Source organism: Felis catus, chromosome A2, assembly GCF_018350175.1.
Source record: "Felis catus isolate Fca126 chromosome A2, F.catus_Fca126_mat1.0, whole genome shotgun sequence".
NCBI classification, from domain to species: Eukaryota; Metazoa; Chordata; class Mammalia; order Carnivora; family Felidae; genus Felis; species Felis catus.
The window spans coordinates 232,797-259,165 of record NC_058369.1 but is presented as its reverse complement, the minus strand read 5'-3'; the positions used below and the strand labels follow the sequence as shown (position 1 = coordinate 259,165).

General features: G+C 62.2%; 2 protein-coding genes and 1 long non-coding RNA gene across 6 annotated transcripts; 2 read left to right on the top strand and 1 right to left on the bottom strand.

Annotated features, from left to right (window-relative positions):
- Positions 1-7,503: 7,503 nt before the first annotated feature.
- On the top strand, positions 7,504-18,772 carry RNF126 (ring finger protein 126). 4 transcript variants are annotated; one of them, XM_023242598.2, is made up of 9 exons: positions 7,504-7,678; positions 15,171-15,229; positions 15,364-15,445; positions 15,827-16,038; positions 17,092-17,160; positions 17,235-17,304; positions 17,844-17,937; positions 18,019-18,134; positions 18,252-18,772. In XM_023242598.2, the coding sequence occupies exons 1-9, from the start codon at positions 7,604-7,606 to the stop codon at positions 18,399-18,401; spliced, it is 927 nt and encodes a 308-aa protein (XP_023098366.1). In that variant the 5' UTR covers positions 7,504-7,603; the 3' UTR covers positions 18,402-18,772. The 4 variants fall into 4 exon arrangements, with proteins under 4 accessions (XP_023098366.1, XP_023098363.2, XP_023098377.1 ...); XM_023242595.2 differs by having other exon boundaries at positions 7,508-7,678; positions 15,794-16,038; XM_023242609.2 differs by having other exon boundaries at positions 7,509-7,678; positions 15,382-15,445.
- LOC111557538 lies at positions 7,689-12,967 on the top strand. The gene is made up of 3 exons (XR_002737647.2): positions 7,689-9,276; positions 12,173-12,246; positions 12,709-12,967. It is a non-coding gene; the product is annotated as an uncharacterized LOC111557538 (long non-coding RNA).
- A 353-nt stretch (positions 18,773-19,125) lies between the features above and the next one.
- On the bottom strand, positions 19,126-23,295 carry FGF22 (fibroblast growth factor 22). Its single transcript, XM_023242667.2, has 3 exons — positions 23,025-23,295; positions 20,514-20,617; positions 19,126-20,340 (listed from the first exon to the last, which is right to left on the bottom strand). Exons 1-3 carry the CDS (start codon positions 23,236-23,238, stop codon positions 20,146-20,148), a joined length of 513 nt encoding a protein of 170 aa, XP_023098435.1. The 5' UTR covers positions 23,239-23,295; the 3' UTR covers positions 19,126-20,145.
- Positions 23,296-26,369: the final 3,074 nt, after the last annotated feature.

Sequence of the window (26,369 nt, the reverse complement as noted above, 5' to 3'; positions counted from 1 at the left end):
ATAATTCTTGACGATCTCCTCATGGCAGGGCTTGTTCAAGGTGCTGGGTTCCCGAGTGACCAAGGAACGCTCTGTCTTGTCATCACCAAGCCCATGGCTTGCAGGGGCCGCGGAAATGAAATACCTACATGGACAAATTAATATATGACTTCAAAGAGGGGAAATGCTTTCGGGAAAATAAAAACGCTTGCGAGCAGTATGGTGTATCGTGGGGGGGGGGGGTGCCTCGTCACCCCCCCCATTCCCGCATCTCCCCCCACTCCTTCCCCAGGTATGGAACCCAAAGATCCCTCAGCCACACAGCAGACGCCTTCCGTGTACACGAGATCTGTCAGCAGCATACACCACGCCTAGACCTCTGCCCCATCTCAGCTGCTCAGCCTGACCCATGTGCCCCCACCCGTGGCCAAGGGCCACGTCCCTGCCCAGTGGCACTGAGGGAGGACACCCAGCTTCTTGGCCTGTCCTTGGCCTCTGAGTATGTGAGGGGATTCTCCCCCGGTTGGGGATGGGGCGGGGATGGGACCCTATGTCCTCACCAGGGGTGTGCAAGAGCTGGACATTGTGGCCTTGGCCGAGGGCTGACCCTGCTGTGGCTCAGCCGCCCCAGCCTGGGTTTGTGCAAACCAAAGGGTCATTGTTGGCCTGGCGTGGGTTCGAAACTGAGACCAGTTGCCAGCACCCTCCTGCCTCCCATCCTGGCCTATCTCTCCTCCGACCCAGAGGCCATGTGCTGGGTGACCTTAAGCAAGACACTGGCCCTCTCTGGGGAGCCCTCCCCCCCCCTTTTTGGTCTCTCCTTTTCATGCCCTCCTGTCCACCCTGAACTGGTCTCAGCCTCATCCCCTGCAGCCCGCTTCCTACCTTGGCTGTCCACCATAAGGCTCCTCCCCCAGCTCAGACATCCACCATGACTCCCCGTGGCCCCAGGCTTCACTCCTCCAGACCCCACAGAAAACAGGCGATGACAATCCAAAGTGATCAGGACTGTGATGGAGGATGCTCTACCCAGTGCAGACCGGGGAGGCCCAGGCAGACTTCCCAGAGGAGGAGGACATTTAAATCGCATTGGACTGAACAATGGTGAGGAAGGGGGTGTGGGGACAGACGTGATAGGATGTTTGTGCTACAGGTCAGAGAAAACCCACCTCAAAGGTTTGGATCAGGGAAACGGTCCGGGCTTCGCAGGTGGGCCCAGTGGAATCAGAGGATCGTCAAAAGCGGAGACCACTTCCCTCTGTGGTCACAGTGATGTACGTGACCTGCCATTGCTGTCTGTGAAGGCAGAGGAAGGGGCCTTGAGCCAGTGCATAGCCTCTAGAAGTTGGAAAATCAAGGAACAGACCCTCCCCCCACCCCGAGACTCCAGAAGGAACACAGCTCTACCAACACCTCGATTTTGGTTCAGGGGTGGACTTCTGACCCCCAGAACTGGAAGAGAAGAATGTGTCTTGTTTCAAGCCACCACGTTCGTGGCAGTTCCTTAGAGCAGCAACGGGCAACGAGTGCTACAGACCGGGTTTGGTGCCACCGTGAGAGGGTCCCCTTTGGCTGGAGACAAACGAGAGTGATCACAAATATGAAGGCAGGCGGCGGTATAGACGCCCCCAGGAGCAGGAGGGTGACCCTGGGGCCTGGAACGAGAAGGGGCCTTCTGGGGGAAGGAGGATGTGCCGCCTTGGCTAGGCCACGTGTGTGGCCATTTTCTCTCTGTGCCCATTTTCTCACCTGTAAAATGGGCACAGATCCCAGGCCTGCAGCTTCTAGGAAGGACGCCAGGGACCGTGCCTGGTGCACAGCAGGGGCACGACATGTGTGCCCCGGTTCTTATTAACCAGCAGACAACTGTTTGCCCAGGGAAGATGCGTGACGAGTCTTCTCTGCCACTCACCACAATGCTGTGAGACAGGCATCCGTTTTACAGAGGGGGTATTCAAAGCTGGAGGAGGGAAAGTGACTTTCCGGCAGTCACAAAGCCCCACAGTGTGGGGACAGTACCAGAGAAGCAAGATCCCAGGCCCCACGTGCTGAACTGTGGGGCAGGTCCCTCCCCATTCTGGATCGGACATGGGGGGCCAGCCCCCAGGTTGCGGCTGGCATCCCGTTCTGGTTCCAGCACTGGATTTTCCTTTGAGAAATCACCTCCTGTGCTTCCAGTCCAAATGACCCCAGGAATGGACACCAACCCAGGCTCAAACAATTAGAATCATCTGACATTCAGCAAGCCGGGAGGAGTAAGCTCTGAGATTTTTTTCTGGGATCCAGAGACACCAACTTCCTGCCTGAGCTAGATGGGTGTGAGCCTAGAGCTGCAGGTGGCTCCTACCAATGGCCAGGGAGAGGCCAATCCAGTGGGATGCTGAGCCAAGAGGGGGCAGCAGAAATTCCCTGTGCCGCTATTGGGAGTCCTGGATCCAGCTGCACCTGAACTCCTCCACCCCAATAAGACGAAGTCCATTTAAGCTGAGTTTCTGTCGCTCGTAGTGGACAAAACCAGCTTTCAATAAGCCCATTTACATTTTATTCAAGTGGAGCCTTTAGGACCCAGAGCAGTGGGTCTGCAGGGGCTATAGGAATCACACACACCCTGAAGTGCAGACCTTTGCCTCCAGGATATGGGTCTTAGCTTGGTCCAGAACGGTCAGGGTCGCCCCCGCCTCCCCTCCCCTCCCCCCCCTCCCCCCCCCCCAGCTCCCACCTTCCTCAAGCCGGACGAAGGCTTGTGATGGACTCCACACTCACTCAATGTCCACAGCCCTTGCACTAGGACCTGAAAACTTCAAGGCCTTGTGGGTTCTCCGATAGGGTATGTGATGTTGATAACCAAGGCAGCACCTGAAGACTCGGGGGTGGTGGATGCTACGGGAGAACTCTGGTCAGAGCTGGGCTTCATGACGCCTTCATCGGATGTGCCCTCCCCTCTCAAACGCCACCGTGGCTCCCCATGGCCCCTGGACGAAGTCCAGGCTTCTCAGCCTGGGTTCCAGCCCCTTCCTGCTCAATCCATGCAATCCCCGCTGCAACTCTTCCACGCCATCCCCAAGCGCCCCCACCGCACCCCCGTCCCCGCAAAGTGACCAGATCTTGGGCAGGGAGCCGGCAGTATGATTTGTAACCAAAGGTAGGGCCCGCCCTCCTCTTGCTAGCCATTGGTTTAGGCGTGACCATGTGACCCAGATCTGGCCAATGGTAGGAGAGACAACCTGCCAGGGCGGGGACTGGAAGACGGCGCGGCCGAGCGTGTGTGCACGTGACCCGTGAGAGCTTGATGGATTCGGTTCCCGTTTGCTGCTCTAACAGATGACCGCGATTCTAGCTGCACAAACCCGACGCCTCGCGGTGCTGGGGGTCAGGGGTCTGAGGCGGGTCTCAGCGGCCAAAATCAGATGTGTCCGGGGGTCGCAGCGCTCGCCGCTGTCCGGCCGGTGGCCTCTGCGTCCTCGCCCCCAGGGCGCGCCCTCTATCCTGCAGCATTCTCGCCCCCAGGGCACGTCCTCACCACCCGGCACAGGGGCGACCTGGGCACGTCCTTGTCCTGTCATCCACCTTGGCCCGTCGTCTGTTTGCTCAGGTGTCCAGCGTTCTGGGGTTGGGCCTGTGAACGGGAGGAGAAAGCACCAGAACTCGCTTGCCCTGATCCAGGCCTATGCCGTGTGTAAGGTCACGGCCAAAAATGTCCCATGTGGGAGAACTGACAACCACAGGACGCGGAACGAGACCAAACCACGGAGATGAGCAGCCAGCTTGGATGAGGCTGCGGATTAGCCCTGACTTTGTGTCTTTGGTAAATGTGCCTTCGGTTCAGGTAAGCAAGTAGCTTGCTTTTGGAGATACACCTGCGTGTGTATGAATAAAATGAAAAATATAAATAAAAAGTACAAGCCAACAAACACGAATAAAAAGGGAAGGGATGCCTGGGTGGCTCAGTCGGTTGAGTGTCTGACTGTTGATTTCTGCTCAGGTGGTGATCCCAGGGTCATGAGATGGAGCCCAGAGTCAGGCTGAGTGTGGAGCCTGCTTGGGATTCATTGTCTCTCTCTCTCTCTCTTTCTCTCTCAAATAAAAATTTTAAAATGGGGGAGAAAAGACATAACTCAAAATACACAAATAAAATTTTTAAAAGACAAAAACTGCATACTCAGACGGTGGCATATTCACACCTGTAGGAATACTGGCTGGTGGGCCAGTGGCCCTACCCGCTTGGTGCCTCGGTCTCTTGCCTGAAACATGGGAACTCGCTTTCTCCAACCCCGAAGTCCCCGAAGGCTCCTCCCTGAGGCTTGATTTGAACTAAGCAGGTGAATACATGAGGGCACACCTGCCCCCTGGCCCAGGACAAGCCACTTAATGCCACCAGCTCTCTGGTGGTTGAATGTGGCTCCAATCGGAATCTCCATGGCTTGGTCCCTCCTGAGAACGAACCAAGACCGTTCTAACTCTCATCTGGAAAAATAAATGAGAAAGAAAAGAGGTTCAAACATGGTCACTTGCCCCAAATCAAGATCCAAACACACTACAAAGCCACAAGAAAAGGAACAGGGTGAACCTGGGAGAGGATTGGGGGGGGGGGCCCTGCCCTTGTACAGGCTCCACCTCCTGAAATCTCCCCACACAGAGGACAAAGCTACTGTGTCCCTGGGTGACAGGCGAGGAAACCTAGCAAGAGCAGAAGTCACCCGCCCAAGGCGGAGACTCAAGGGTGCACGGTATCGGGGCAACTTCCCCTCTGCCCCTGAGGCCCCTGGCTCAGCGTGGCGGCGGCCGCGGCGGAAGGAAAGGGTGCTCCTGGCAAAGGGGAAGGCACGTGAAAGGTCTAGCAACTAGAGAGAGCTGGGAGACTATAATCACAGCCGCCACTTGCAGAGGCAGCCTCCCCGGGAGGTGGGAGGCAGACCCACTTTACAGATGAAAGACTGAGTCTTGGAGGGGCTGTTGGTCCTTGTCTTGCAGTGTCTAGGGGGAAGCACAACCGTGTTGTGGGAAGTCTGAGGAGGGAGGCATGGCCCTGTCCTGGGGGGTATGTGTAGGGCCCAGGTGCCGCCTACCTCCTCAACCCACTTTCAGAGCCTTTCTCGGGAAGTGCTGGGCAACCCTCAAGTTGTGTTTCACTGTGCCTGGCAATCAGAGTGCCCTCCCAGGTCTGTCCCAGCAGCAGCAACAGCAGCAAGGTAGCCACAGGGCTGGAAGTGGGTACCTGAGGGCCCCAGAACTGCAGAGACACCGGGTCATTTGCAGACACGGCCTGAGTGCTTGCATTCCAATGCCACAGTCCCAGGGTAGCCAGCAGGCAAGAGCCCACGCAGAGGGCACAGAGACCCAATGGCCTGTGCCTGAGTCCTGGCCCTGCCGCATGACCATGTTTGAGCCCTCAGTCTCCCCAACTATAAAATGGGGGTCTTCATTTTCCTCACATCATGGTGCTTGCACGAAGATTAAACTTCCGGCCCAGCACATACTTAGCCCTTAGATTTATAGTACACAAACCCTGCCTGGGCCTGGCACGCAGCAGGCACTCACTAATTATTCGTTTATTCAAGAATCTATGGGGCATCTACTATATGCTGAGTACTGGCCTCATGTATTGGGAGACGCCGTTGATAACTCCTGGATTTGGGGATAGCTGTAGGAGAAGGAAAAAGGGTGCCAGGCAGCGGGGTGCAGTATGGGATGGGGCTCCCTCAGGGAGGGACTGGAAACAGAAGCAAGGAAACAGAAGGGACAGTGGGAAGGGCGTGCCCAGCAGAGGGCATGACCAGACAGGGGTCGCGAGGTGGGATGCAGCTTGGCCCACCCAAGGGGACCAGCGAGGACCAAGGAAGTGCCGTGTGTGCCCATGTGTGCTCCCAGCCTCATCCAATCCCCAAACCCGGGAGGTGGGTTCTGCCATTTGCACAGAGGAGTTAAGTGACCTACCCGGGGTCACACAGCCAGCATGACTTGGTGGGATTTGAACACAGGCCTGATGGTTGTAAGGCCTCTTGCTCAATACCTCATAAACTTCTACAGGATGAATGAATGAATGAATGAATGAATGAATGAATGAATGAATGAATGAATGAATGTTGGTGGTATGAAATGAGCTAGGGGCTGGGCTTGAGTGGCCTGAAATGAACTGCCCTCCCTGGATCTGGGGTTTCCTGGATTCCCAGTGATGGGACCTGCATACTCTCTAGTGGCCAGACCAGGAATGGCTTGGAATCACCCCTGAACCTTGAGGGGGACAAGACTGACTGTCAGAGAAGTCCCTGTCCCTACCCTGACATTCAAGATCCTTTGTACACGGGCTCCAATTTTTAATGCCTTGACAGTCTGGTTCCTGTGCCCCCTTTTGCGGGAGGCCCAACTCCAACCTACTCCTATTCATTCCTCAAAGCCCTGGCTCAAATGCCCCCTCCCCTAGGAAACCCTGTCTGTCTCCCCAGGCAGAGCCAGTACGGCCTTAGGGACCCATCCTCTGGCTCAGCCTCACGGGGCTGGGGTGCCTGCGTCCAGCTCTGTCTCCCTGAGCCACCGAGCCACTTTCATTGCCTGTTGCGTTGCGTTCCGTGTTATGTCCTTGTACCACCCATCACAAAGTGTGGCACGTGGCAGGTGACCCATGAACGTTCTGTTGAGTAGATGAGGGAAATAAGTTCATGACTGGGCTGGAATTAACCTCAGAAATGTTCCGGGCCTGTGCCAGGTGATAGTGCAGTTTTTGCTGATTAATTTTTTGGAGAGGGGAGTGGTTAGGTTCTCTTTGCTCTCAAAAACAAGGCCACACCCCGCAGGCCTTGCACTGTCTTATCCCGTGGGTCACACTGAGGCACAGAGGGCAGTCCTCCTTCGACCCAGGAACGGGGCTCCCTGCGTTTATTCAACGTGTTCATGGAATACCTGTGTACCAGGCGCTATTAGGAGTCCAGCTGGGAACAAGATATAAACACCCCTTCCACTGTGGAGCCGACTCTATGTTTCGTCAGGCGGGAATAAGTGCCATTGAGAAGGGCAAAGGCTTGAGAAAAGGAGAAAGCAAGCCACGCAGGTGTCTGGGGTGCACCCGGCGGGGGCACAGCAAGTGCAAAGGCCCGGAGGTGAGAGTGCGCCCGGTGCCCAGAAACCAGTGAGGACGGCGGGGGGACAGAAAGGCGGCACTTGGGATAGAAGACCCGACGAGGGAAGTGGAAGCCTGGCCTCTTTCGGAGAAGAGGAGGGGCTCGACCCCACCCCGCGCAGGCCGCTCCCCTCGGCCTCCTCGGAGCCGGGCCTCGCCCCCAGCCACACCCCCGCTCCCTGCTCCGGGTTGCCAAGGAGACTCGGCCCCGCCCCTCCCAGCCCCGCCTTCGGGCTTCCAGGCCCGGCTCCGTCCCCTTACTCGGAGCCCTGCGAGAGAGGCGCCCGCACTGAGTTTGTCCCTCCGCGACCACCGTCGCCCGGGCAGGCGCCTGCCGCGCGCGCCGCCCGCCTCGCTCCCGCGCGCTCCTCCACCCCACGCCGTGCGTGCCTTGCGTGCCTTGCGTGAGCGTGCGCGGGCGCGTCGGCCGGCAAGGGAGCAGCAAACGGCCGGCGGCGGGCGGCGGGCGCCGCGCGGGGGGCGGGCGGCGCGGAGGAGGCGGCAGTGGCCATGGCCGAGGCGTCGCCGCAGCCCGGACGGTACTTCTGCCACTGCTGCTCGGTCGAGATCGTGCCGCGCCTGCCGGTGAGGCGCGGGCCGGGGCGGCGGGCGGGGGCTCTCTCTCCCTTGGCCTGAAGCGAGCTGGCCCCGCCGGGGAAACTGAGGCCCGGGTGGCGTTGGCCCGGGTCGCTGCGGAGGGCCCGGAGGCGGGGCCCACCCCCGGGGAAGCAGCGGGACCGATGATCCCAGATGCGCGGCGGGGAGGCCGCTCGGTCCCCGACGGGGAAACTGAGGCCCGCAGAGGCCGCGTGACCTGCGCTCGGCGCCCCGCCCCGGAGGAGGGAGGTGGGGGGAATCGGACCCCGGGAGGTGTCTCCGGGGGCCGTTCCCGGAGCGCGTGGTCGGCGCTGCGGGCGCCTGGCTGCGGGCCGCCCCGCCGAGCGCTCCCGCCTGCTTTCCCGATGTCGAGACGGGACGGCTGTGTACCTGGCCCGGGCCTGACAGCCCCGGGCAGACTTTCGTGACCTGAGCCTGCGCTTTTGTGCTTCCCCGGAGTGGGGGTTGGGGGGCGGGTTTAGGCCCGCCTGTGGCCAGGTGTTGCCTTCTCCTTTAGGCCAGCGTTTCCCAAACCGTGTGGTGCGGCAGGGGACTGCTTGTTCAACGTACAGTGTTTCAGGCTCCTCGCCCCGGAGGTTCCTAGTTAGCAGGTCTAGGATGGGGCCCGTGTTCCCCTGCTCCAGGCCCACAGGGAAAGCGGGGGTCTGGTTCGACCCTTTCCTATTTTACAGGTGGGAAAAATGAAGCCAGGGGAAGCGCAGGCCAGCTGTGGCCCTGACATCCTGACAGTTGCCCCTGGGCCAGCTCCCACGGAGCAGGAAGAGGGAGGTGTGGGATGGTGGAGGCCCTGCAGGTGGTGAGGATTTATTGAGCACTTTCTAGGTGCTCCTAGTACTTTATCTCTGGCCCGCATGCTCCCCACAGTCGCCTGGGTGGTGGGTGGTGGGTGGAGGCTGTTCTCGTCTCAAAGCCAGACTCAGTCCTGCCTTTGCCAGCAGTGGGGACCCCTGGGAGGAGGGGGCCAGGGGAAGGAGTCTATGGGCATCATCCCAGCCACAGAGGAAGGAAGTGGGCTCAAGTCAGGTTGGGAGCAGAGAGCAATGCCTGGGCCCAGAAGGCGAGAAAAGGTAGGGAGGTGCGGCTTCCAGAAGCGAGGGAGGAGGGAGAAATAAAACGAAACCTCAGCTGTGAGCACCCGCTGGGGGAGCCGACACTTGCCTCACTCTAGCCTCCCGGAAGTCCTGCTTCTGCCTTTTCTGGCTTTCTGCAGCCCCAGCTCCGTTCTCGACCGTGACCACGGCAGGAGGCGGCTGGGGGCCTGACAGCTCACCGGCCTGAGTTAGTTGCCTGCAGCCCCTTGCGGCTGGTATGAGCCCAGGACAGGCCCTGGGACCCAGGCTTTCCCCAGAGCAGCCTGCCCGGAGCCGAGGGGGACCTGGGGCTGGGCGGTCTGCATAGCCAGCTGTTCTGGGCCTCTCTTCCTGGGGCCAGCACAGGGCCTGGGGCCTGGCCAGGTGTGCCCGCTTCCTGGCCGTGTGGCCTTGGACCCGGAGCACCCTGATCTCTTGCAGCTGTCACCGGGCTGGGGAGGACCTGCCTCAGCACAAGAATCCGGTGGTGACAAGGTATCGTTGACCTCTGCCCTCAGAGTTTATAGGCTGGTCAGGGAGCCAGTGTTGAATAAGTGATTGGCAAATATTTAGTTAGGAATGCTGGCAAATTCCGTAAAATTAGCAAATGGCAGTAAGGTACTCGTGTGCCTGTCTGTGGGTTTGAAGGGTTCCATGAGGCCCGGTAGACAGGGTGACTGTTTACCAGTAAGGGGCACACCTGCTGTTTCGGGATGGGGAGGGTTGGCCCTCGACCTGGTAGCGGTGGCAGGTCCCAGCCAGCACGCAGCACGTTCTGTTCACAGGAGGTAGCCCTGACTTTGGCCTGCTCTAGGGCGTCGGGGCTGGGGTTTGTGCAGTTCTTACTTTTGATTTTTGCCACCATCGTGGTACCTCCGTAGGCGCTGAGATAGTGCCGGCTCTCAGGTGCTTCTCGGCAGGGTCGGGCTGAGGCCACACCCAGCTGTGCCTCTTATCACCAGCGTGGCTCTGGGTGAGGTGCTCGACCTCCCTGGACCTCCGTTTCTTCGCCTGCAAGATGGGCTTGACGAGATAACCCGTGCCCACTCGGTGGGAGCACACGTGTAGGGGGGACCCCAGTGCCTGGCTCCCAGGACGGGGAATGGCTGGCAGCCTAGCCGGAGCAGGGCATGTGGGAGCAGGAACCAGACAGGCCGGCTGGCTTGAGGGCCTCCGAGCCTGGCACACAAGCCCAGACTCGAACCCGCCCAGGAAACGGCAGCTCTTGGGATGAGGCGGACGTGCGGGGTTGTGGAGACGCAGCGTCCACGGGCCGCCACCTGGTGTGCTTGGCACCCTGGGGTCCGCCAGGAGGTGCAGGGTCCCACCAGGGGGGCCGAGCGGGTGGCAGTCCGGGGTTGTATCCACCCCTGTGCCACGGCCCTGAGCGCCTCGCCGCAGGCGGTGCCTCCGATGGCCCTCTTCGGGCCGCCTTCTCGTTGCTGGCGACCGCTTTCCTTCTCAGGGACGGCCTGAGTGTGTGACCGGGCGGGACCCGGACCCGGAGGGCGCTGGGGGGAGGAAGCCAGCCTGTGGTCAGCGCCCAGCGGCGGTGGGTGTCTGCCCTCGCTCTCTTTATGCCTCAGTCTACATGTCCTCTGTCCTTGCCCCTCGAGGGGCCTCGAGGAGTCCTGGCCCCTGATGCTTAGCAGAATAAGTGGAGTCCTTCCCATGGGGCACCCTGTGGCCTCGGGCGGGTCCCTCTGGCCACCTGACAGCTCTGTGTGCCCACGTGCCGGATGCTGTGTGTCGTGCCGGGTCCTGCCCTGTGACCAGCCGTCTGTTCACCGCTGCAGAAATCCGGGTGCTCCGACGTGTGGGCTGCCCCTCTGGGGGACACAGACCCCATCCTGCAACTCCACACAGCGGGTGCTGCAGAGAGGGCTGGCATTTGCTCAGGGTCTGAAGTCAGCGGGGCAGGAAGTGAGCTGAGCCCCCAAAAGGTGGCTGGATGCTGGGCGGAGCCACATCCTAGGGCACCCCAGGCCTCTGAGTCACGTGGCACTGTGGGGAGGCTGAAGTGAGGTGGGGCTCCCAGCACAGTGGGCACACATGTCGTGTCACACGGGGTCCCGGTCCCTAGCAGTGGTGTCAGAAGCACCCTGGCAAGATCAAGGAAGCTTGTAACATCTGCTGGGCTCTGTGTGTAAGCATCACTGGCTCCCAGTGGGCCTCACACGCGGCCAGATCCCGGCGTGGCTCTGCACCCTGGCATCCAGCGGTGTGCGTGATGCTCACGGGCGCTTGGGGGACAGGTGGGGTCAATGTGGGGTGTGGTGGCAGCAGGGTGGGCCTTCCGTGGGCCCTGGGCACCTGTCTGCCCAGTGGCAGCTGAGGAGGGCTATGTAGAGCAGCCAGTGCATTCCCGCGGTCCGTGGGCTGGTGGGGCACAGGCTGGGAGCACCGGCAGCAGGGGCCTGGGTGTCCCATCACGTCTGTGTCTGGGGCTGAGTCCATGTTCCTTCAACGCAGCGCTACGCTTGGGTTCTGCCTCTCCTGGAGGGGCCTTGAGGGGCCGGGGCCCACGGAGGCCGAGGTCACTGTACAGCAGGCGATCCCGTGGGGCCAGCCACCTCTCTCCCCCCCGCCCGAGTTTCCCTGATTTAATCACGCTTGCCTGGCTGTGGTGTGAAGGAGTGCCTGAGTGAAGAGTGGCGCCTGTCCCCCAGGGCTGCCCTGGCTGACCCTGGGAGACCTGGGCAGGCTACTCCCTGGTCTGAGCCCCCGGGTCCGCCTCGTCACCGAGGAGGGGCTGAATTGCACCTCTTAGGCACGGCATAGAGACCGAGCACAGAGAGCGAGCGCTCAGTGAATTTCGCGTCTGTCTCTCCTGTCGTTGGTGTTCTGGCCACCGCCGTTGCTGATGATGCTGGGGTGGTCCCCTTCATTCCCTCTCCTCCTCCTAGGGGGAGAGGTAACTGATTCACGGTGAGGAGCCATCAGAGACAGGCGCTCACAAGTTAGGGCCAGCGAGCGCCGGCTGACCCCCACCTGGGAAGTGGGGCTGTCACCACCTGGACCTGGGCTCTGCCCTGTGGGTGGCAGACATCCATCCCAGCGTCTCCTCGCTTGGATGCAGATGGCCGTTACTGGCTAGTCTGATTTAACAGGAACCGGTGGGGTGTGCCCGTGGAGGAGGAGAGCACTGGGGCACCCCCAGATCTGGTCCCTTCCCTGCTGCATACAAGCAGAAGCTGCAGCCCACTCCTGAAATGCCAGGTGTCAGGTGGCCCATGGTCAGGCCGATCTGGACTTAGCGTGGGGCTCGCATGGGGATGGAGAGTGTGGAGGCAGGGCCCTGACCGCAGCCAGCTGTTGAGCCATAGCCCTCTGGTCCTCAGTGGCTGCTGGATTTCAGAGCCCTAGGGTTGAGGCCATCCTCCGTTTACAGGTGGGGAGACCGAGGCTTGCAGCCAGGATGTGACGTTTGAGCAGAGACCCGACTTCCAAGAGGGGGCAAGCCAGGTAGCTATCTGGGGGAGAATGCTCCGGCAGAGGGGATGGCGTGCAGGCCCTGAGAAGAGAGGGCAGGTGGCGGTGGCCTGGATGGGGCAGGGAAGCGGGAGTGGCGGGCCAGCTTGTTCTGAGCCCACCGCAGGGGAGGAGAGCGCAGAGCAGGTAGTTCGATGAGGTTCTTGTGCGCCGCGTGGGATGGGGCTCCAAGGTGACGCTCAGAAATGGCACCCGGCCTTGGTCGCAGAAGAGGTTGCCTGTTTCTAGCAGGTCAGGCTGAGGCTGAGGCTGAGGCCGCCTGGCTCACCGGTCCTGCCCTGGCTCTTCCAGGCTTGCCCAGGGGAGCGTGGAGACTGGGGGCGGGCGGCGTGCTCAGAGGAGAGGAGGGGGAGGGACAGCTTCTCACCCAGGCCCCCCCACCCCCATCCTGGCTGGAGAGGGCGGGCGCGCTTCTGATTCCCGTCTCCCCCGTAGGGCAGGTGTGGTGGCGGCGGGCTCCACCAGGGCCCAGAGAGAGCCTGGACCTTGCCGCCGGCCCCGAGCCGAGGGGAGCCCCGAGCAGACGCCTGCTGTCGTCTGTGACATGGCCACGCTAAGGGCTTGATTGCCAGCGTCCTAACCGAGGCCGTCGCAGCCACCTGCAGCCACACTGGCCCGTGTCCGCGGCCCTCTCTCCCCTGGGGGCTGCACCAGGCCGTGAGAGCCCTGGCCCGTCCACAGAGCTTCACGCGGCCGTCTTCCACTGCAGCCAACAGTCCGAGGGTTGGTCGTTCACTGTGGAGCCGAGCTGCCCGTTGCCCCCTGTGTCCCCACTTGGGAGGGCAGGGGTCACTGTCCTCGCTGTGCCTTCTGACGGCTCTGTTGAGATACAACTCACCTGTTCACAGTGTGCATGTCAGTGTTTTCCATACGCTCGGAGCCCTGCACCCACCACTGCTATCTCCTTCCAGAACATTCCCTCACCCTAAAAGGAAGCCCTGTCCCCGTTAGCATTCACCCTCACTCCCCCTCCCCTCCCCCGGCCCCCACGAACCCCCTTCCGTCCGTGGACGAGCGTGTTCCGGACGTTTCACACACGTGGACTCACACCCCGTGGGGCCTCTCGTGTCGGGTTCCCTCCCTGAGTGTCGTGCGTTCAGGGTTGGTCCGCGGGGCAGCGGGGGTGGGCACTTCGCCCCTTCTCGCGGCCGAGGGATGTGTGCCTGTGCGGTGGACACGGTCGTCTGTGCGCGTGCGCGGGGGACGTGGTCATGTGTGGGCGTGCGGGTGGGGGTTGCGTGGACGTGAGTGTTCGTGTCTCTCGGGTGTGGACCCGGCAGTGGGGTCGCGGGGTCGTGTGGTGACCCTGGGGTTGACCTGACGAGGAACTGACCGCGGGCCTGTCTTCCAGACAGACCGCCCCGCTTCTCATCCCCACCGCCAGCCGGGGGTTCCGGTTCCTCCACTTCCGCTGACGCTTAGCCTAGCCGGCTGAGTGTCGCGGTCCCGGCGGCCGGCCGGGAGGTGGTGTCTCACGGGTTTCGGTTTGCGTTTGCTCGTTGCCTGACGGTGTCGAGCGGCTCTCTGCTGGTTTGTCGCCCTTTGTGTGTCTTTGGAGAACTGTTTTAATTCTTTGGTCATTTTTTAGCCGGGTTGTTTGTGTTTTTGGCATTGAAGCGTTAGAGCTCTGTATTCTGGATCTCAGCTCCTATGGCGGGTGCAGTTCCTTCCTGTCCTCCCCAGTCGGCTCAGACAGTGTGTTCTTTGACCCCACCCCCCCTTTGCTTTTGGTGGCGGGGTGGGGGGGGGACGTGGCGCGTGCTGTGGTGGCACCCACTGCCCTGGTGGAGGTGCCTGGCACTCCCGCTGGGTGTCCACAGGGAGGCCCGTGCCCGCTGAGCCACCGGTGCCTGTGGCTCACGTGGGGCCATTGGCGGCCCCCTCCTTGACAGAGTCTGCATCCCCTCTGTGTCTCCCACTCGGCACGCGGGGACAGTGCTTCCAAAACGTCACCTTAGGTAGAAGCACAGCTTGCACTCACGTCTGTGTCTTCCTGTCTGGGTGGCTTTTGGACACTCGTGCGAGCCCCCAACCCACATGTTTGGTTTTGGTGTTTCCATGCCTTGCGGCCCCTGGGGCCCGTCCTCCACTCGGGACATTACACCTCCCCCATCTGACTGGCGGGCCTGGCTGGGGCGGGAGTGGCTGGGCTTGGAGGGGGCATGGCCAATGGGGGTGGGGTCACACTGCAGCCTGGGGTCACAGGCCCTGCGCTGGGATTGCAGGAATGTTCCAGAGATGCCGCCACGGGACACCCGCGGGCGGGTCCCTTTGCTCAGGTGGCGCTTCCAGTCCTCAGCGGCCGCCTTCCTGGGAGCTGAGCTACTGAGGCCTCGATAGTCCTGTGACCCCACAGTCCCTCCTGCAACCTTCTCAGGAGCTCGGGGCGGGTGCCTTTATATGCAAAAGGAGAGTCTCTCACGGAATGTTCTCACGTCTCACGTCTGCACAAGTCGGGAACTGCTAGGTGGGCCCGCATCAGCTGGCCCGTTTGGTACAGGCTTCTTCAGAGCCTTCAACAGCTGGTGTGGCTGAGTGGAGGCCTTGAAGCTCGGAAAGTTTTGTCACCCTGAGGAGCGTGGGCTGATGGACTTTGGCACGGCAGGAGCTCACCTGGGGGCTCAGGCCTCGCCTGCACGAGGGGCAGGTCGAGGTGGCTGCGGTCATCACCACACAGAGGTGGTGGCCTCGGATGAAGGGCGCCCGCCTCTCAGACATCTCAGAGACCCGGCAGGTCTGTGCCCAATCGGACTCTGGGCCTGAGCAGTTTCACCGATGTGCCTGGAGCCGCTCGCTGTGGCATGAGGTGGGGGTGTCCGGTGACCCCACAGGCACGGCTGACACAGCATGGGGGCCGGGACCCCCGAGATCGCACTCACCCGCCCTCTCCTCCGCAGGATTACACCTGCCCCAGATGCGAGTCTGGTTTTATTGAGGAGCTTCCCGAAGAGACCAGGTAACCCGGCCCAGGTGCACGCTGGCAGCGCCCAGGCCCCTTGGGGTGGGCGGGGCTGTGGGCGGGCAGAGCCTGGACAGGCCGCGGCGGGCAGGGGTGAGAGGTGGAGAGGGCTTCCCTCTCTCCTGACTCAGGACACCCCATCCTCCCAGGAGTACAGAGAATGGTTCCGCCCCCTCCACAGCCCCCACGGACCAGAGCAGGCCACCGTTTGAGGTGAGTTGGGCCCCAGATTGCCCTCCCCTCCCCATGTGGACCGGTCCTCCCACCTGACCCTTGACCACTGGGACCTGTCCTTCCTCGTTTCTCCCACACATGCCAAGGCTCCCCTGCTGTATCCTCAACCCTCAGAGCCCCAAGCCTGGGACGGGGCCCCGTGGCACACGGAGGAGACTTGGGGTCCAGGCAAGGGGCTGGGTCAGGTAGGACCCAGGTGGCCGCTCAGGGCTCCTGTGCCGCCCCCCCCCCGCCCCCCCCACGGTCCCATGGCCCTCCTCCCCACAGAAGGTCCTCGGGGCCCTGCCCTCCCCCCGCCCCATGGTCACATTGCCCTCCCCCTCACAGAACGCGGACCAGCACCTGTTCACACTGCCACAGGGCTACGGGCAGTTTGCTTTCGGCATCTTTGACGACAGCTTCGAGATCCCCACGTTCCCCCCTGGGGTGCAGGCCGACGAGGGCAGGGACCCTGAGAGCCGTCGGGAGAGAGAGCAGCACTCCCGGCACCGGTATGGCGCCCGGCAGCCTCGCGCCCGCCTCACTGCACGACGGGCCACCGGCCGGCACGAAGGCGTCCCCACGCTGGAAGGGTGAGGGCGCTTGGGGGCAGCCAGCGGGTGGGACGCTCCCGAGAGTCTTGCAGCCTGCCCCACCCTGACTTAGGTGGCCTGACCGTCTGCCCCTCCAGAAGGTTCTGTGGTTACAGAGGGGCGGATGCTAGCTCTGGGGCTGACCTGTGGGCGGGGCACTTCCCCTGTGCGTCCAGGCAGAGCCCCCCGTGCTGAAGAGCTGTGGAGGGGGGCCCCTACAGTGTGGCCCGGGGGGCCTCTCGTCCACTCAGTGCCTTCCATCCTTCTGGAGGGGTGTCTGTCCCCCGACTCCCTCACCCCCATCTGTTCAGACATGGCCGATTCACATTTGGGTCCTTGTCTCCCAGGGCGGCAGGCAAGTGGGGTGGGTTTGGGGCCCCCCTGCTCCACCACAAAGCCCCGAGCTCCCTCCGTGTCGGCGTCGGCGTCGGCACCGGCACCAGGAACGGCTTCTCTGTAACCTGAGGCTTGTTCAGAGGACTTGGGGTGAAAAGGAAACATTTTTCTGAGGGCCCCACTCCCAGAGAACATAGGGTCCTCCAGCATCTTCGTAGATGCAACCAGGCTGTGCACAGAAGTGCCTGTGTCACAGGGAGCCCCGACGCTCTCTGCTCTGTTCCGTTCCAGCCCAGGACACAGCCTGGGCTGCCCTGACCCCCCAGGTGTCTCGTGTTCGTGAGCTGCCCTGTAGCAGCCCCTCGCCCCCAGGCTCGGACACGGGCGTCGCCGTGACCTCAGCCGGACGTTGCGGAGCGTCTGCAAACAGCAGGGCTGGGGATCCCCACCCCCCAGGTTGTAAAATGGGGAGCAGGTGTGGTCACGAGTTAACGGGCACGGTCCAGGCCCCTGGGAAAGCTGGCCCGAAAATCTGCAAGGGAGACACTTTTCTCCGCCTGTCTTGTGTTTGATTGCTTGCGAATCTTGCTGGTTGAAAACGCAACCTTTAAAACACCGTGAAGCTCAAAGCCGGACACGTGTGTCCTCTGCTGCCTCCCCTGGGGGTGCCCAGCCTTGGAGGGCGCTGACCACAGGCCGGGCCCCGCTCTGTTCCAGGATCATCCAGCAGCTGGTCAATGGCATCATCACTCCTGCCAGCATCCCCAGCCTGGGCCTGGGCCCCTGGTGAGTAGGTGGGCGGGTCCCCTTGCGCCCTGCCCAGCCCCTCTGCCACTTGAACCCCAGACCTCTCTGCCCAGGGGTGTCCTGCACTCAAACCCGATGGACTACGCCTGGGGGGCCAACGGCCTGGATGCCATCATCACGCAGGTACAGGGTGGCCTCCCCGAGGTGGGCACCAGGGTGTCACCATCTTCTAGGGACCAGGATGTCCCTGGTGTGGATGCCCTGCTCCCCATAACTCCCATCCTGAGGCCGGGGGGCCCCGTGTGGACCTGCGCGTTCTCCTGAGCTGTCCCTGGGGATGGGGTGTTCACCATGACCTTGGTGGCCCTTGTGCGGTAGGAATGCTGCCAACTTTGTGGCCTTTTCGCTGGTGAACTGGTGGTGAACGTGGCCACAGCCAGGCCCAGCCCTTTGGTTCTAGCGGGTGAGAGGACTTAGGGTGGGACCCTCGGCGCTGGGAGGGGCCTCCCTGGCTGCAGGGTGACCCCGACAGGATGAGCAGAAGAGTGGACAGGCGTGGGGGGCAAGGGGGCTCAGCCTTGGCGGAGGGGGGGTCCGGGGCCCCAGAAAAACACAGCCTTGGTGCTTTTGCAGGTAACCCGGCCTTGCATTTCAGAGCCCCGCGGGGCGAGGGGCCGCGCCTGCCTGCCGAGCTCCTGGCACTCTGGCCTCTTGTCTTTCAGCTCCTCAATCAGTTTGAAAACACGGGCCCCCCCCCAGCAGACAAAGAGAAGATCCAGGCCCTCCCCACCGTCCCCGTCACCGAGGAACACGTAGGTGAGTGGCTCGCCCCCTCCCGGGGACACCTGGGGTGGGGGGTTCCCCGGTCTCCGCCGTCACAGGCTCCCTGCCCTGCAGGCTCCGGGCTGGAGTGTCCCGTGTGCAAGGACGACTACGGGCTGGGAGAGCGCGTGCGGCAGCTGCCCTGCAGTCACCTCTTCCACGACGGCTGCATCGTTCCCTGGCTGCAGCAGGTGAGCCGGCCCCTGCCCACCCCCAGGCCGAACCCTGGCCCCTGCCCCCGCCCCCGCCGCAGGCTCGGCCCCTCACCACACACACCCCCTCCCCCCCCCCCCGCTGTCCCCACACAGCACGACAGCTGCCCCGTGTGCCGGAAGAGCCTCACCGGACAGAACACGGCCACCAACCCCCCGGGCCTGAGCGGCGTGAGCTTCTCGTCCTCGTCGTCCTCGTCATCCTCGAGCTCGCCGAGCAACGAAAACCCAGCGGGCAACTCGTGAGCGCGCCGGCCGGCCTCCAGAGAGGGCACAGGACCTGGGCCTTGCCAGGCCCGGCGGGGCGGGGCGGGACAGGGGGCGGCGCGGCGGGGCTGGAGCCTGGAGGTACCCCCGCCTGCCTCCGCCCCCGCACCACCCCCGCGCCCGCCACCGCCACCGCCACCGCCACCGCCGGCCGAGCCTCGAGGACCGCAGCCCCCCCGCCGGGCCGGAGCAGGCTCAGCCCTCCCCGCGGAGTGTGTCGCGCAGGAGCCTGGGCACGCGTCGACCCCCCCACCCGTTTGTCTCTAACCTCACCCCTACACATTCGACGGCGGAAAGGTTTTTATAATTTTAAATTATTACTGCTTTGAAATAAATGGACGTTTAGCTCACGTGCGGCCTGCATGATCTGTGGAGAGAGCGGGTGGAGCCGCTAGGCCGTGGTCTCCGCGACGCCTGGACGGGTCGCCAGCCCCCAACCCAGGCGCCGGGAGCTCGGGACCACAGGATGACCAGCAAAACGAGAACAAAACTGCTCCGACAGACATTTTTTAAAGGAAAAAATACGTGTATCTTGAAAGCTATTTAAAAATACACCTACTTAGAGAAGCAGGTAGTTCGGGGTCTTCCTTCCGCGTCGGCGCCAGGGGCGGGCCGAGCTTCTCCGGCGTTGGCGGGCTCCGTGGCCGCAGAACCCGGGGACCCCGGGACCCCGGGACCCGGGGCGGGCGGCAGCTTCACGGTGTTGCAGAAGGTGAGCTGAGGCGGGGCCTGTCGGCAGCGCCACCCCGCCCCCTGCCCGCTGGGAGCCTGACTGCGTGTGTGTTTGTGTGGCCGCGGGGGGCGGGCGGGGACCAGGGGCCTTGACCCCAGTGAGCGTCTGGGCTGCACACACCCCCACCCCAGGGACTGTCCCCTTCCCGCAGCAGAATATCCCATCTCGCTCGGGCCGGCTGCAGAGCTGGGTTTGGACCTGGGCTCTGAGCTCCGCCCCCTTTGCTTCCGTTGGTGCTGGGCTGGGCGGGGAGGGCTCAGGGGTGCCCGGCGGGCAGCAGGCACAGCCTCCCCGGGACCCTGAGCTCCTGAAGGACACTGGCATGAAGCCCCCTTGGCCCACCCGTGGCCCCTCCTCATCCTCAGGGCCAGCAGCTCGGGGTCTGCCTGTCTCTCTGCCTCCCTCTCGAGAGGACCTCGTGAGGACACTGCCCCCCCCCCCCCGAAAGGGGGCCTTGAAAGGTCCCCTCTGCCACATGGGTGACACATCTGCAGGTCCCAGGACCAGAATGGGGACCTGTGACCCAGGCATATCCACGTTGCCCTCTCTCTCTTGGCCCTCAGACCTCCTCCCTGCCTCGGACACCGGTGGGTTCCCACCTCAGAGCCTCTGCCCAGGCCGGGTCCGGCCCGGAGTGCCCTTCCCAGACCTTCCGGTGAGCACACGGCCACATCCTTCAGTCTCCGTCCCGGGTGGTGAGTGGGGCCTCCGTGCCCTCCCAGCCTGTGAACGGACACCTGCAGCCTGTGCTCAGCTGAGCGTCCACCTCCCCGCAGACTCAGACAGGAGCCCCCTGGGAGTCAGGCTGCATCTGTGGGGGTCGTGCAGTGTCCCCAGCCCGGCACACTGCGGACACACCGTTATCGCTTGTGGAACAGAGGAGTGACCAGACGTGCTTTGCCAGGGCCTGGGCTTCCCCAGCCCCTGGCCGTGCAGCTCGGGCATCTTGTGGGATCTCTGTCCAGCTGCTCCTCGTGGCCCCTGGGAACCTCAGGAGACCAGGACGGGCAGGAAGTGGGTGGACAGGTGGTGCCGCTGTGTCCGGCCACCGCGCCTCGGGGACCCCTGCCCATCCAGCGCCAGGAACATGGGCCGACCGCGGTGACGCCAGCGGAGCGAGGCGTAGGTGTTATAGCCGTTCTCCTCGATGCGCTCCTGGAACCTGCAGTGGGCGGTGTAGACCCGCTTCGGGGGGTCGGGTGTGTGAGGCAGGCCACCGGATACCTGCGCGCCCACCGGACACCCCGCCCCGCCCCGGACGCCCCGTCCCCCACGGGACACCCCGCCTGTCCCCCAGACACTGGTCCCCGCACTGGACACCCACCCGCCCCCGACCACCACATACACTGTGCACTCACCGACCCGTAGAGACGGCCCCCGCGGTTCATGGCCACGTAGAAGCCGGTGTGCACAGCCTTGAGGGCCACGACGCCCACACGGATGGAGCGGATCTCAATGATGCCTGGGGGCAGGGGGCAGTCAGGGCCCACGGTCCGCCATCTACTCACCTGTGCACTCTCGCTCGTTCGTTCTTTCATTCGTTCGTTCAGGTGACATTCACCAAGCACCTACTGTGTGCTTGGCCCTGTGATGGGCATGGTGACACACGGGACCACACAGGCCCTGCAGGAGCACCCCAAAGATGTGGGGGTGACCAAGGGGCAGGAAGGACACTCGAGCCAATGTGAAGGCTCAAGACAGGATCAGTCCTGCCAAGCGGGGGGAAGTCAGCGGGGCAGGAGGGCACTGAGTTAGGTCAAGGGTGAGAAAACCAAGCCAGAGGAGGCAGGGGATGGCCTGGGCAAGCCGTGGTGTCAGAACAAGTGACGGGTGTGATGGGCGTAGACCCCCCAGTTGGCCTCCAGAGGGGAGGCATGGTCCAGGCGAAGGCCTGGAGGCGGGACACGGGGTGTCTACAGATTACCGTGCTCAACTCCGTGAGCACAGCACGGATGCTGCTGGAGCGCCGTGCCCCACCAAGCCCACGTATCAACCCCAGGTGGGAGGTGCCTGCTGAGTCTCCTTCCTAGAGAGGGAAACTGAGCCTGGGAAGTGGCAGAGCCAGCTTTGGGCCTGACTTGCAGATGGGTGACCCTGGGTGACTCTGTCCCACTCTGAGCTGCTCAGTGAAGTAGAACTGTGGGATGAGCAGCCACCCACAGCCTCAACCTTCCCCCCCCCCCCCCCCATGTACTGGGGCCTAATCTGGAGTCAAGGCCTTGCCCTCTGGTCTTCAGTCTGGACTTGGATGCCCGAGGTGATGGGGAGCTCACTCTGTTGCATGGGGCCTTTGTTCCTCCTATTTCCTCTGTCAGAAAGGAAAGTGGTCCTTGCCCTGCTGACTTCCTCCCACTTGGCAGGACCAGGGCGAGCCTTCACGCTGGCTCAAGTGTCCTTCCTGCCCCCTCGGTGACCCCCACATCTTTGGGGTGCTCCCGCAGGGCCTGTGTGGTCCTGAGTGTCACCATGCCAGCTCCTTCGCCCTATATGAAAGCCAACCCAAGCCCACCTCCATGGAGAAGCCCCAGACCTCTCAGATAAAGCTGCCACCCAGTCATCTCCTGGACGTCACTCTGTTTTCATTTTCTTTGCACCCTTTGTGGCCTCCTGTGAAATTACCACATTAGCTGTTCATTTGTTTTACTGCTTTACTCTGCTGTGGGAGCCCCATGAAGGTGGCTGTCCTGGTCACTGCTACGTCCCCCGTGCCCAAGGCAGCCTACAATAGGTGCCCAATTAGGAACCACAGAATTAATGAAGGAGAGAAGAGCTCCAAGGACCCCCCCACCCCCACCCTGTGGAGCCATCAGCCATGTCACTGCCCCTGCTGTCCAGATGGGGAAGGTGCAGCTCAGACAGAAACAGCGACTGTCCCAAGTCGCCTGGCAGATCCAGGCCCCACACCCATCTTGAGGCCACCCTGCCTGCCTGTGCCCACCGCTGAGCAACTGGCCCAGCCAGTCCCCCTGTCATCGCCCTTGTCCGGTGAACCTAATGAGAGCCCTGGGAGCCCGATGAAAGCAGCTGGAGGGGCAGGGGGTGATTATCTGCCCTAATGGTGGTGATTCAGGCAGTGGCCAGTGATCAGCCACCGCCCCCCACGCCCCACCCTGTTCCCTGACCTGGGCCTCAGAGCTCTCCGGAGACTGGGACAGGACCGGGGGCCACTGACTGTCCCCAGCTGTCCCAGGCTCTAGCTTCTCTTTGGGCCCATGTCCCCTCTTGCCTCATACATCCCACCAACACTGAGTGCCTGCTGTTTGCTGGGCAGGACATCTTGACAAGGTTATGGGCATGAAGGAGCCCCAGCGACACCCCTGCCCCCACCCCAGCAGTGTGTCCCAGGGCTGCTCATTTTCCCTCTCTGTGCCTCAGTTTCCTCATCTACCAAAAGGATGCCTAGGAAGAAATAGAGGGGTCCCTAACTCAGGCAGATCCTGAGTTTGGATTTGCAGTGTGGGAAGTCCAGAGTCCAGACCCCAGCTCTGCCTCCACTTCATGATGTAACTGGGCCCCCCGGGGGCTCTTCCAGGAGCAGAGTTGCCCTTCTGTAGATGGCCCCAGTGACCCCAGCCTCGACTATTCTGCAAAGACCTTTCTGTGCTGCGGAGCCAGGCCCAGAGCCAGGAGCTTCCTCGGTGACCTTTACTTTAACTGTCCAACCCTTCCACCGTGTGGGCTGGGCCCATTTCACAGTTGAGAATACTGAGGTCCCCGACGGGAAGCGACTTGGCCAACAGCACACACACAGCCAGAGGAGCCTCTGGGACGCTCCCACGCGCGCAGGAGGGCCCGGCTCATCCTTACTATCATGTTGCCCTTGTTGGTACTGCCGGCCTGTCTGCCTTGGACCCCCTCCCCGGACTCACTGTCAGCTCCGTGACGCCAGCGGGTGCCCTGCACGCGGCCGCTGGGGTCCACTCGCAGGAAGAAGTGGGTGGAGGAGAAGAGGCGCCTCCAGCGCACGTCGCCCTCCAGGTGTGGGTAGCTGCGCGGTCTCCGCGGGCTGTTTGGGGTCCCCGCGGCGCCGGACGCCCGCGCCAGCAGCAGCCACACCAGGCTCAGCCACAGGCGGCCGCGCATGTCCCCGCGCCCGGCTCGCCGCCCTCTCCTGTCTCCCCGCGCGTCCGCGGCCGGGCCATCGCCGGGACGGGGGCGGGGCGCCCGGAGGGGCCGGCCCATGCGGGCCAATAGGGAGCCTCGGGGGCGGGAGCCGCTCCACAGGGGGCGGGGCGGGGCCGGGGGCGGGGCCGCAATCAATGAGCCAACCAATGGAGAGGCTGGGGCTGGCCAATGGGGCGTCGTGGGGGGGCGGGGCAAACGCTGCAGGGGCGGGGCAACGAAGCGGCTGGGGCGGGACCAGGACGCGGGGCGGGGCCCACTCGGGAAAACATTCCTGCCTCCGCGCGTGTTTGTCCTGCGGGATGGGGAGGGCAGCAGTGCGTGTTCCTGAGTCACCGGGTTAGCCTGCAGGGGCTGCGGGGGCGTGGGTGTGAGAGAGGCGAGCCCGTGGAGACGCAGAGGGAGACAGCTACGGGAGAGACAAAGACGAAGATGGAGAGACAGAGACTCTGAGACACACGAGGAAAGGCGGCTAAGAGACACAGAGACAGAGAGAGATAGAGAGATCTGAGAGATACCGGGAGAAATGGAGCAGCTCAGGGGTCAGAGACTGGGTGGGAAGTTCTGGCCTGCGTGTCCGTGCCAGCCAGGTCCCTGCACTGGGCATGCCCAGGTGGGATTTGTCTGCCCTCCAGACTGAACTCCCTGAGAGGCTCAGGGGCAGGGTCTTCACTGAGGGGTGGGCACGGGGAGGCATGTAGGTAGGGGAGCAAGTGAACGCCTGGGAATGCTGTGCTACAGGTGTTGGAGCAGGGGGGTGGATGGGGTGCTGGGGGCGGGAAGGTGGCTGACGGCGGATGGACACATGAGCACATCTGTGGCCGGCTGACAGGGGCATGGGTGATGACTGAGGCCAGCACCCTGTGCCCAGCGTTCAGAGCTGCATGTCCGAGGTGGGAATGGCGTGGCTCCGTTTACAGCCACACCTGCTCATCATTCACAGACACACCCAGGGCCCACTGGGAGGCACCCTGTGCCCTGGATCCTGAGAATAGCACAGTGAACCTTCACAGACTCAGAGCCAAGAGATGTCATTGACAGATGGGGAAACCGAGGCTGAGTGGGTCAGCAGCTTCCCCAAAGCCCCACACAGGACACATCCCAGGGCTCCAGTCCCTGTCCGTCTGCTGCCATAGACCCAGTCCTGCAGCCAGAGCCCCAGGTGGCACCTTTAAATAGCACCCGGTGACAAGCCTGACCTGATGGCGTGTTGGAGGGGTAACCGGTCTGGCCAGAAGCTGGGATGCCTTCCTTGTGGCTCTGGGGATTCCCTGATCTCTCTTCCTGGCTCCAGGAGGGCCATGCGTGGTGTGTGCCCCCTTCCATCTGGGAGAGGATGTCCCCCACACTCAGAGCCCTGAGGCCAGTGCCTGAGGGACCCTGCATGCTTGTATCGGGTCCCCAAGCCTCGGTGTCTCTGGAAAATGGGCCGGGCAGGGAAGGCTGGAAGGACGGAATGAGGGAATCCGTGACCTCGCTGGGCAGAGGGTGCAACACACAAACTTGGAATAGCATCCTGATTCCCACCAGGCAACACTCAGTCTTCCCTTCCTGGAGTTTCCCCACCCTGCCCCCCAGGAGGACAGTCTTCGGGCTCTGCGTGACAGGGGTGGGACCCACGCCCAGGAAGCTGTCCTGCCCCAGGCGTTGTTGCAGGTTAATAACAGCTTCATTGAAATATATAGTTCAGGGGGCGCCTGGGGGGCTCAGGTCAATGATCTCTGCGGTCTGTGAGTTCGAGTCCTGTGTCGAGCTCTGTGCTGACAGCTCAGAGCCTGGAGCCTGCTTCACATTCTGTGTCTCCCTCTCTGTCTGCCCTTCCCCTACTCATGCTCTCTCTCTCTCTCTCTCTCTCTCTCTCTCTCTGTCAAAAATAAATAAACGTTAAAAAAAATTGAAATATAATTCACACATCACACAATTCCCTCATGTAAGTACACAACTCTGTTTTCAGTACACAGTTGTCAGCCATCACCTAGAATCTCTATCTAGTTCCAGAATATTCCATCAGCCTAGAAAGAAACATGGACCCATTAGTATTCACCTCAAGTCCCTCCCCTAACAGCCCCCGCCCCCACGAGCCCCCCTCGTGTCCCTGGATGAGCCTGTTCTGGACGCTTCACACACGTGGACTCACACCCCGTGTGGCCTCTCGTGTCGGGTTCCCTCCCTGAGTGTCGTGTGTTCGGGGTCCGTCCGCGGGGCGGCGGGTGTGGGCGTCTTGTTCCTGCTGGCGGCCGAGGGACGTGCGCGTGCGCGGTGGACACATGGTATGTATCATCCATCTATTGACGGATACTTGGTTGTTTCTACCTTTAAAAAAAATTTTTTTTAATGTTTATTTATTTTTGAGAGAGAGAGAGACAGACAGAGTGTGAGTGGGGAAGGGGCATTAAAGAGAGAGGGAGACACAGAATCCAAAGCTGACTCCAGGCTCTGAGCTGTCAGCACAGATCCCGACGCGGGGCTCGAAGTCACAAACTGTGAGATCATGACCTGAGCCAGAGTCGGAGGCTTAACCAACTGAGCCATCTAGGTGCCCCTAAAAAAAGTGTTTAATGTGTTTATTTATTTTTGAGCGAGAGAGACAGAGTGTGAGCGGGGGAGGAGCAGAGAGAGAGGGAGACATGGAATCCTAAGCAGGCTAGAGCCTGCCGCGGGGCTCGAACTCATGAACCGTGAGATCATGACCTGAGCCGAAGTCCGGTGCTTAATGCACCGAGCCACCCAGGGCTGTTTCTACCTTTTGGCCGCTGCGAATTATGTTGCCGTGGACGTGGGTGTACAGGTTTGTGTGTGGCCTTGCTTTCATTTCTTTCGTGTATATGTGTAGTGCGATTGCTGGGTCACATACTAATTCTGTGTTCAGTGTGTTGAGGAACTTCTAGACCGTTGTCCACAACGGCTGCCCCGTCTTACGCCCCAGCAGCCGTGCCTGAGGGTTCTGATTTCCCCACACCCTCCCGACGCTGGTGATTGTCCGTTGTTTTGACTACCGGCACCTTCGTGGGGCAGAGTGATGTCTCACTGCGGTTTTTTGAAAGACTTCAAACCTACAGAAAAGTTGTAAGGACAGTGCAGTGAGCACCCTG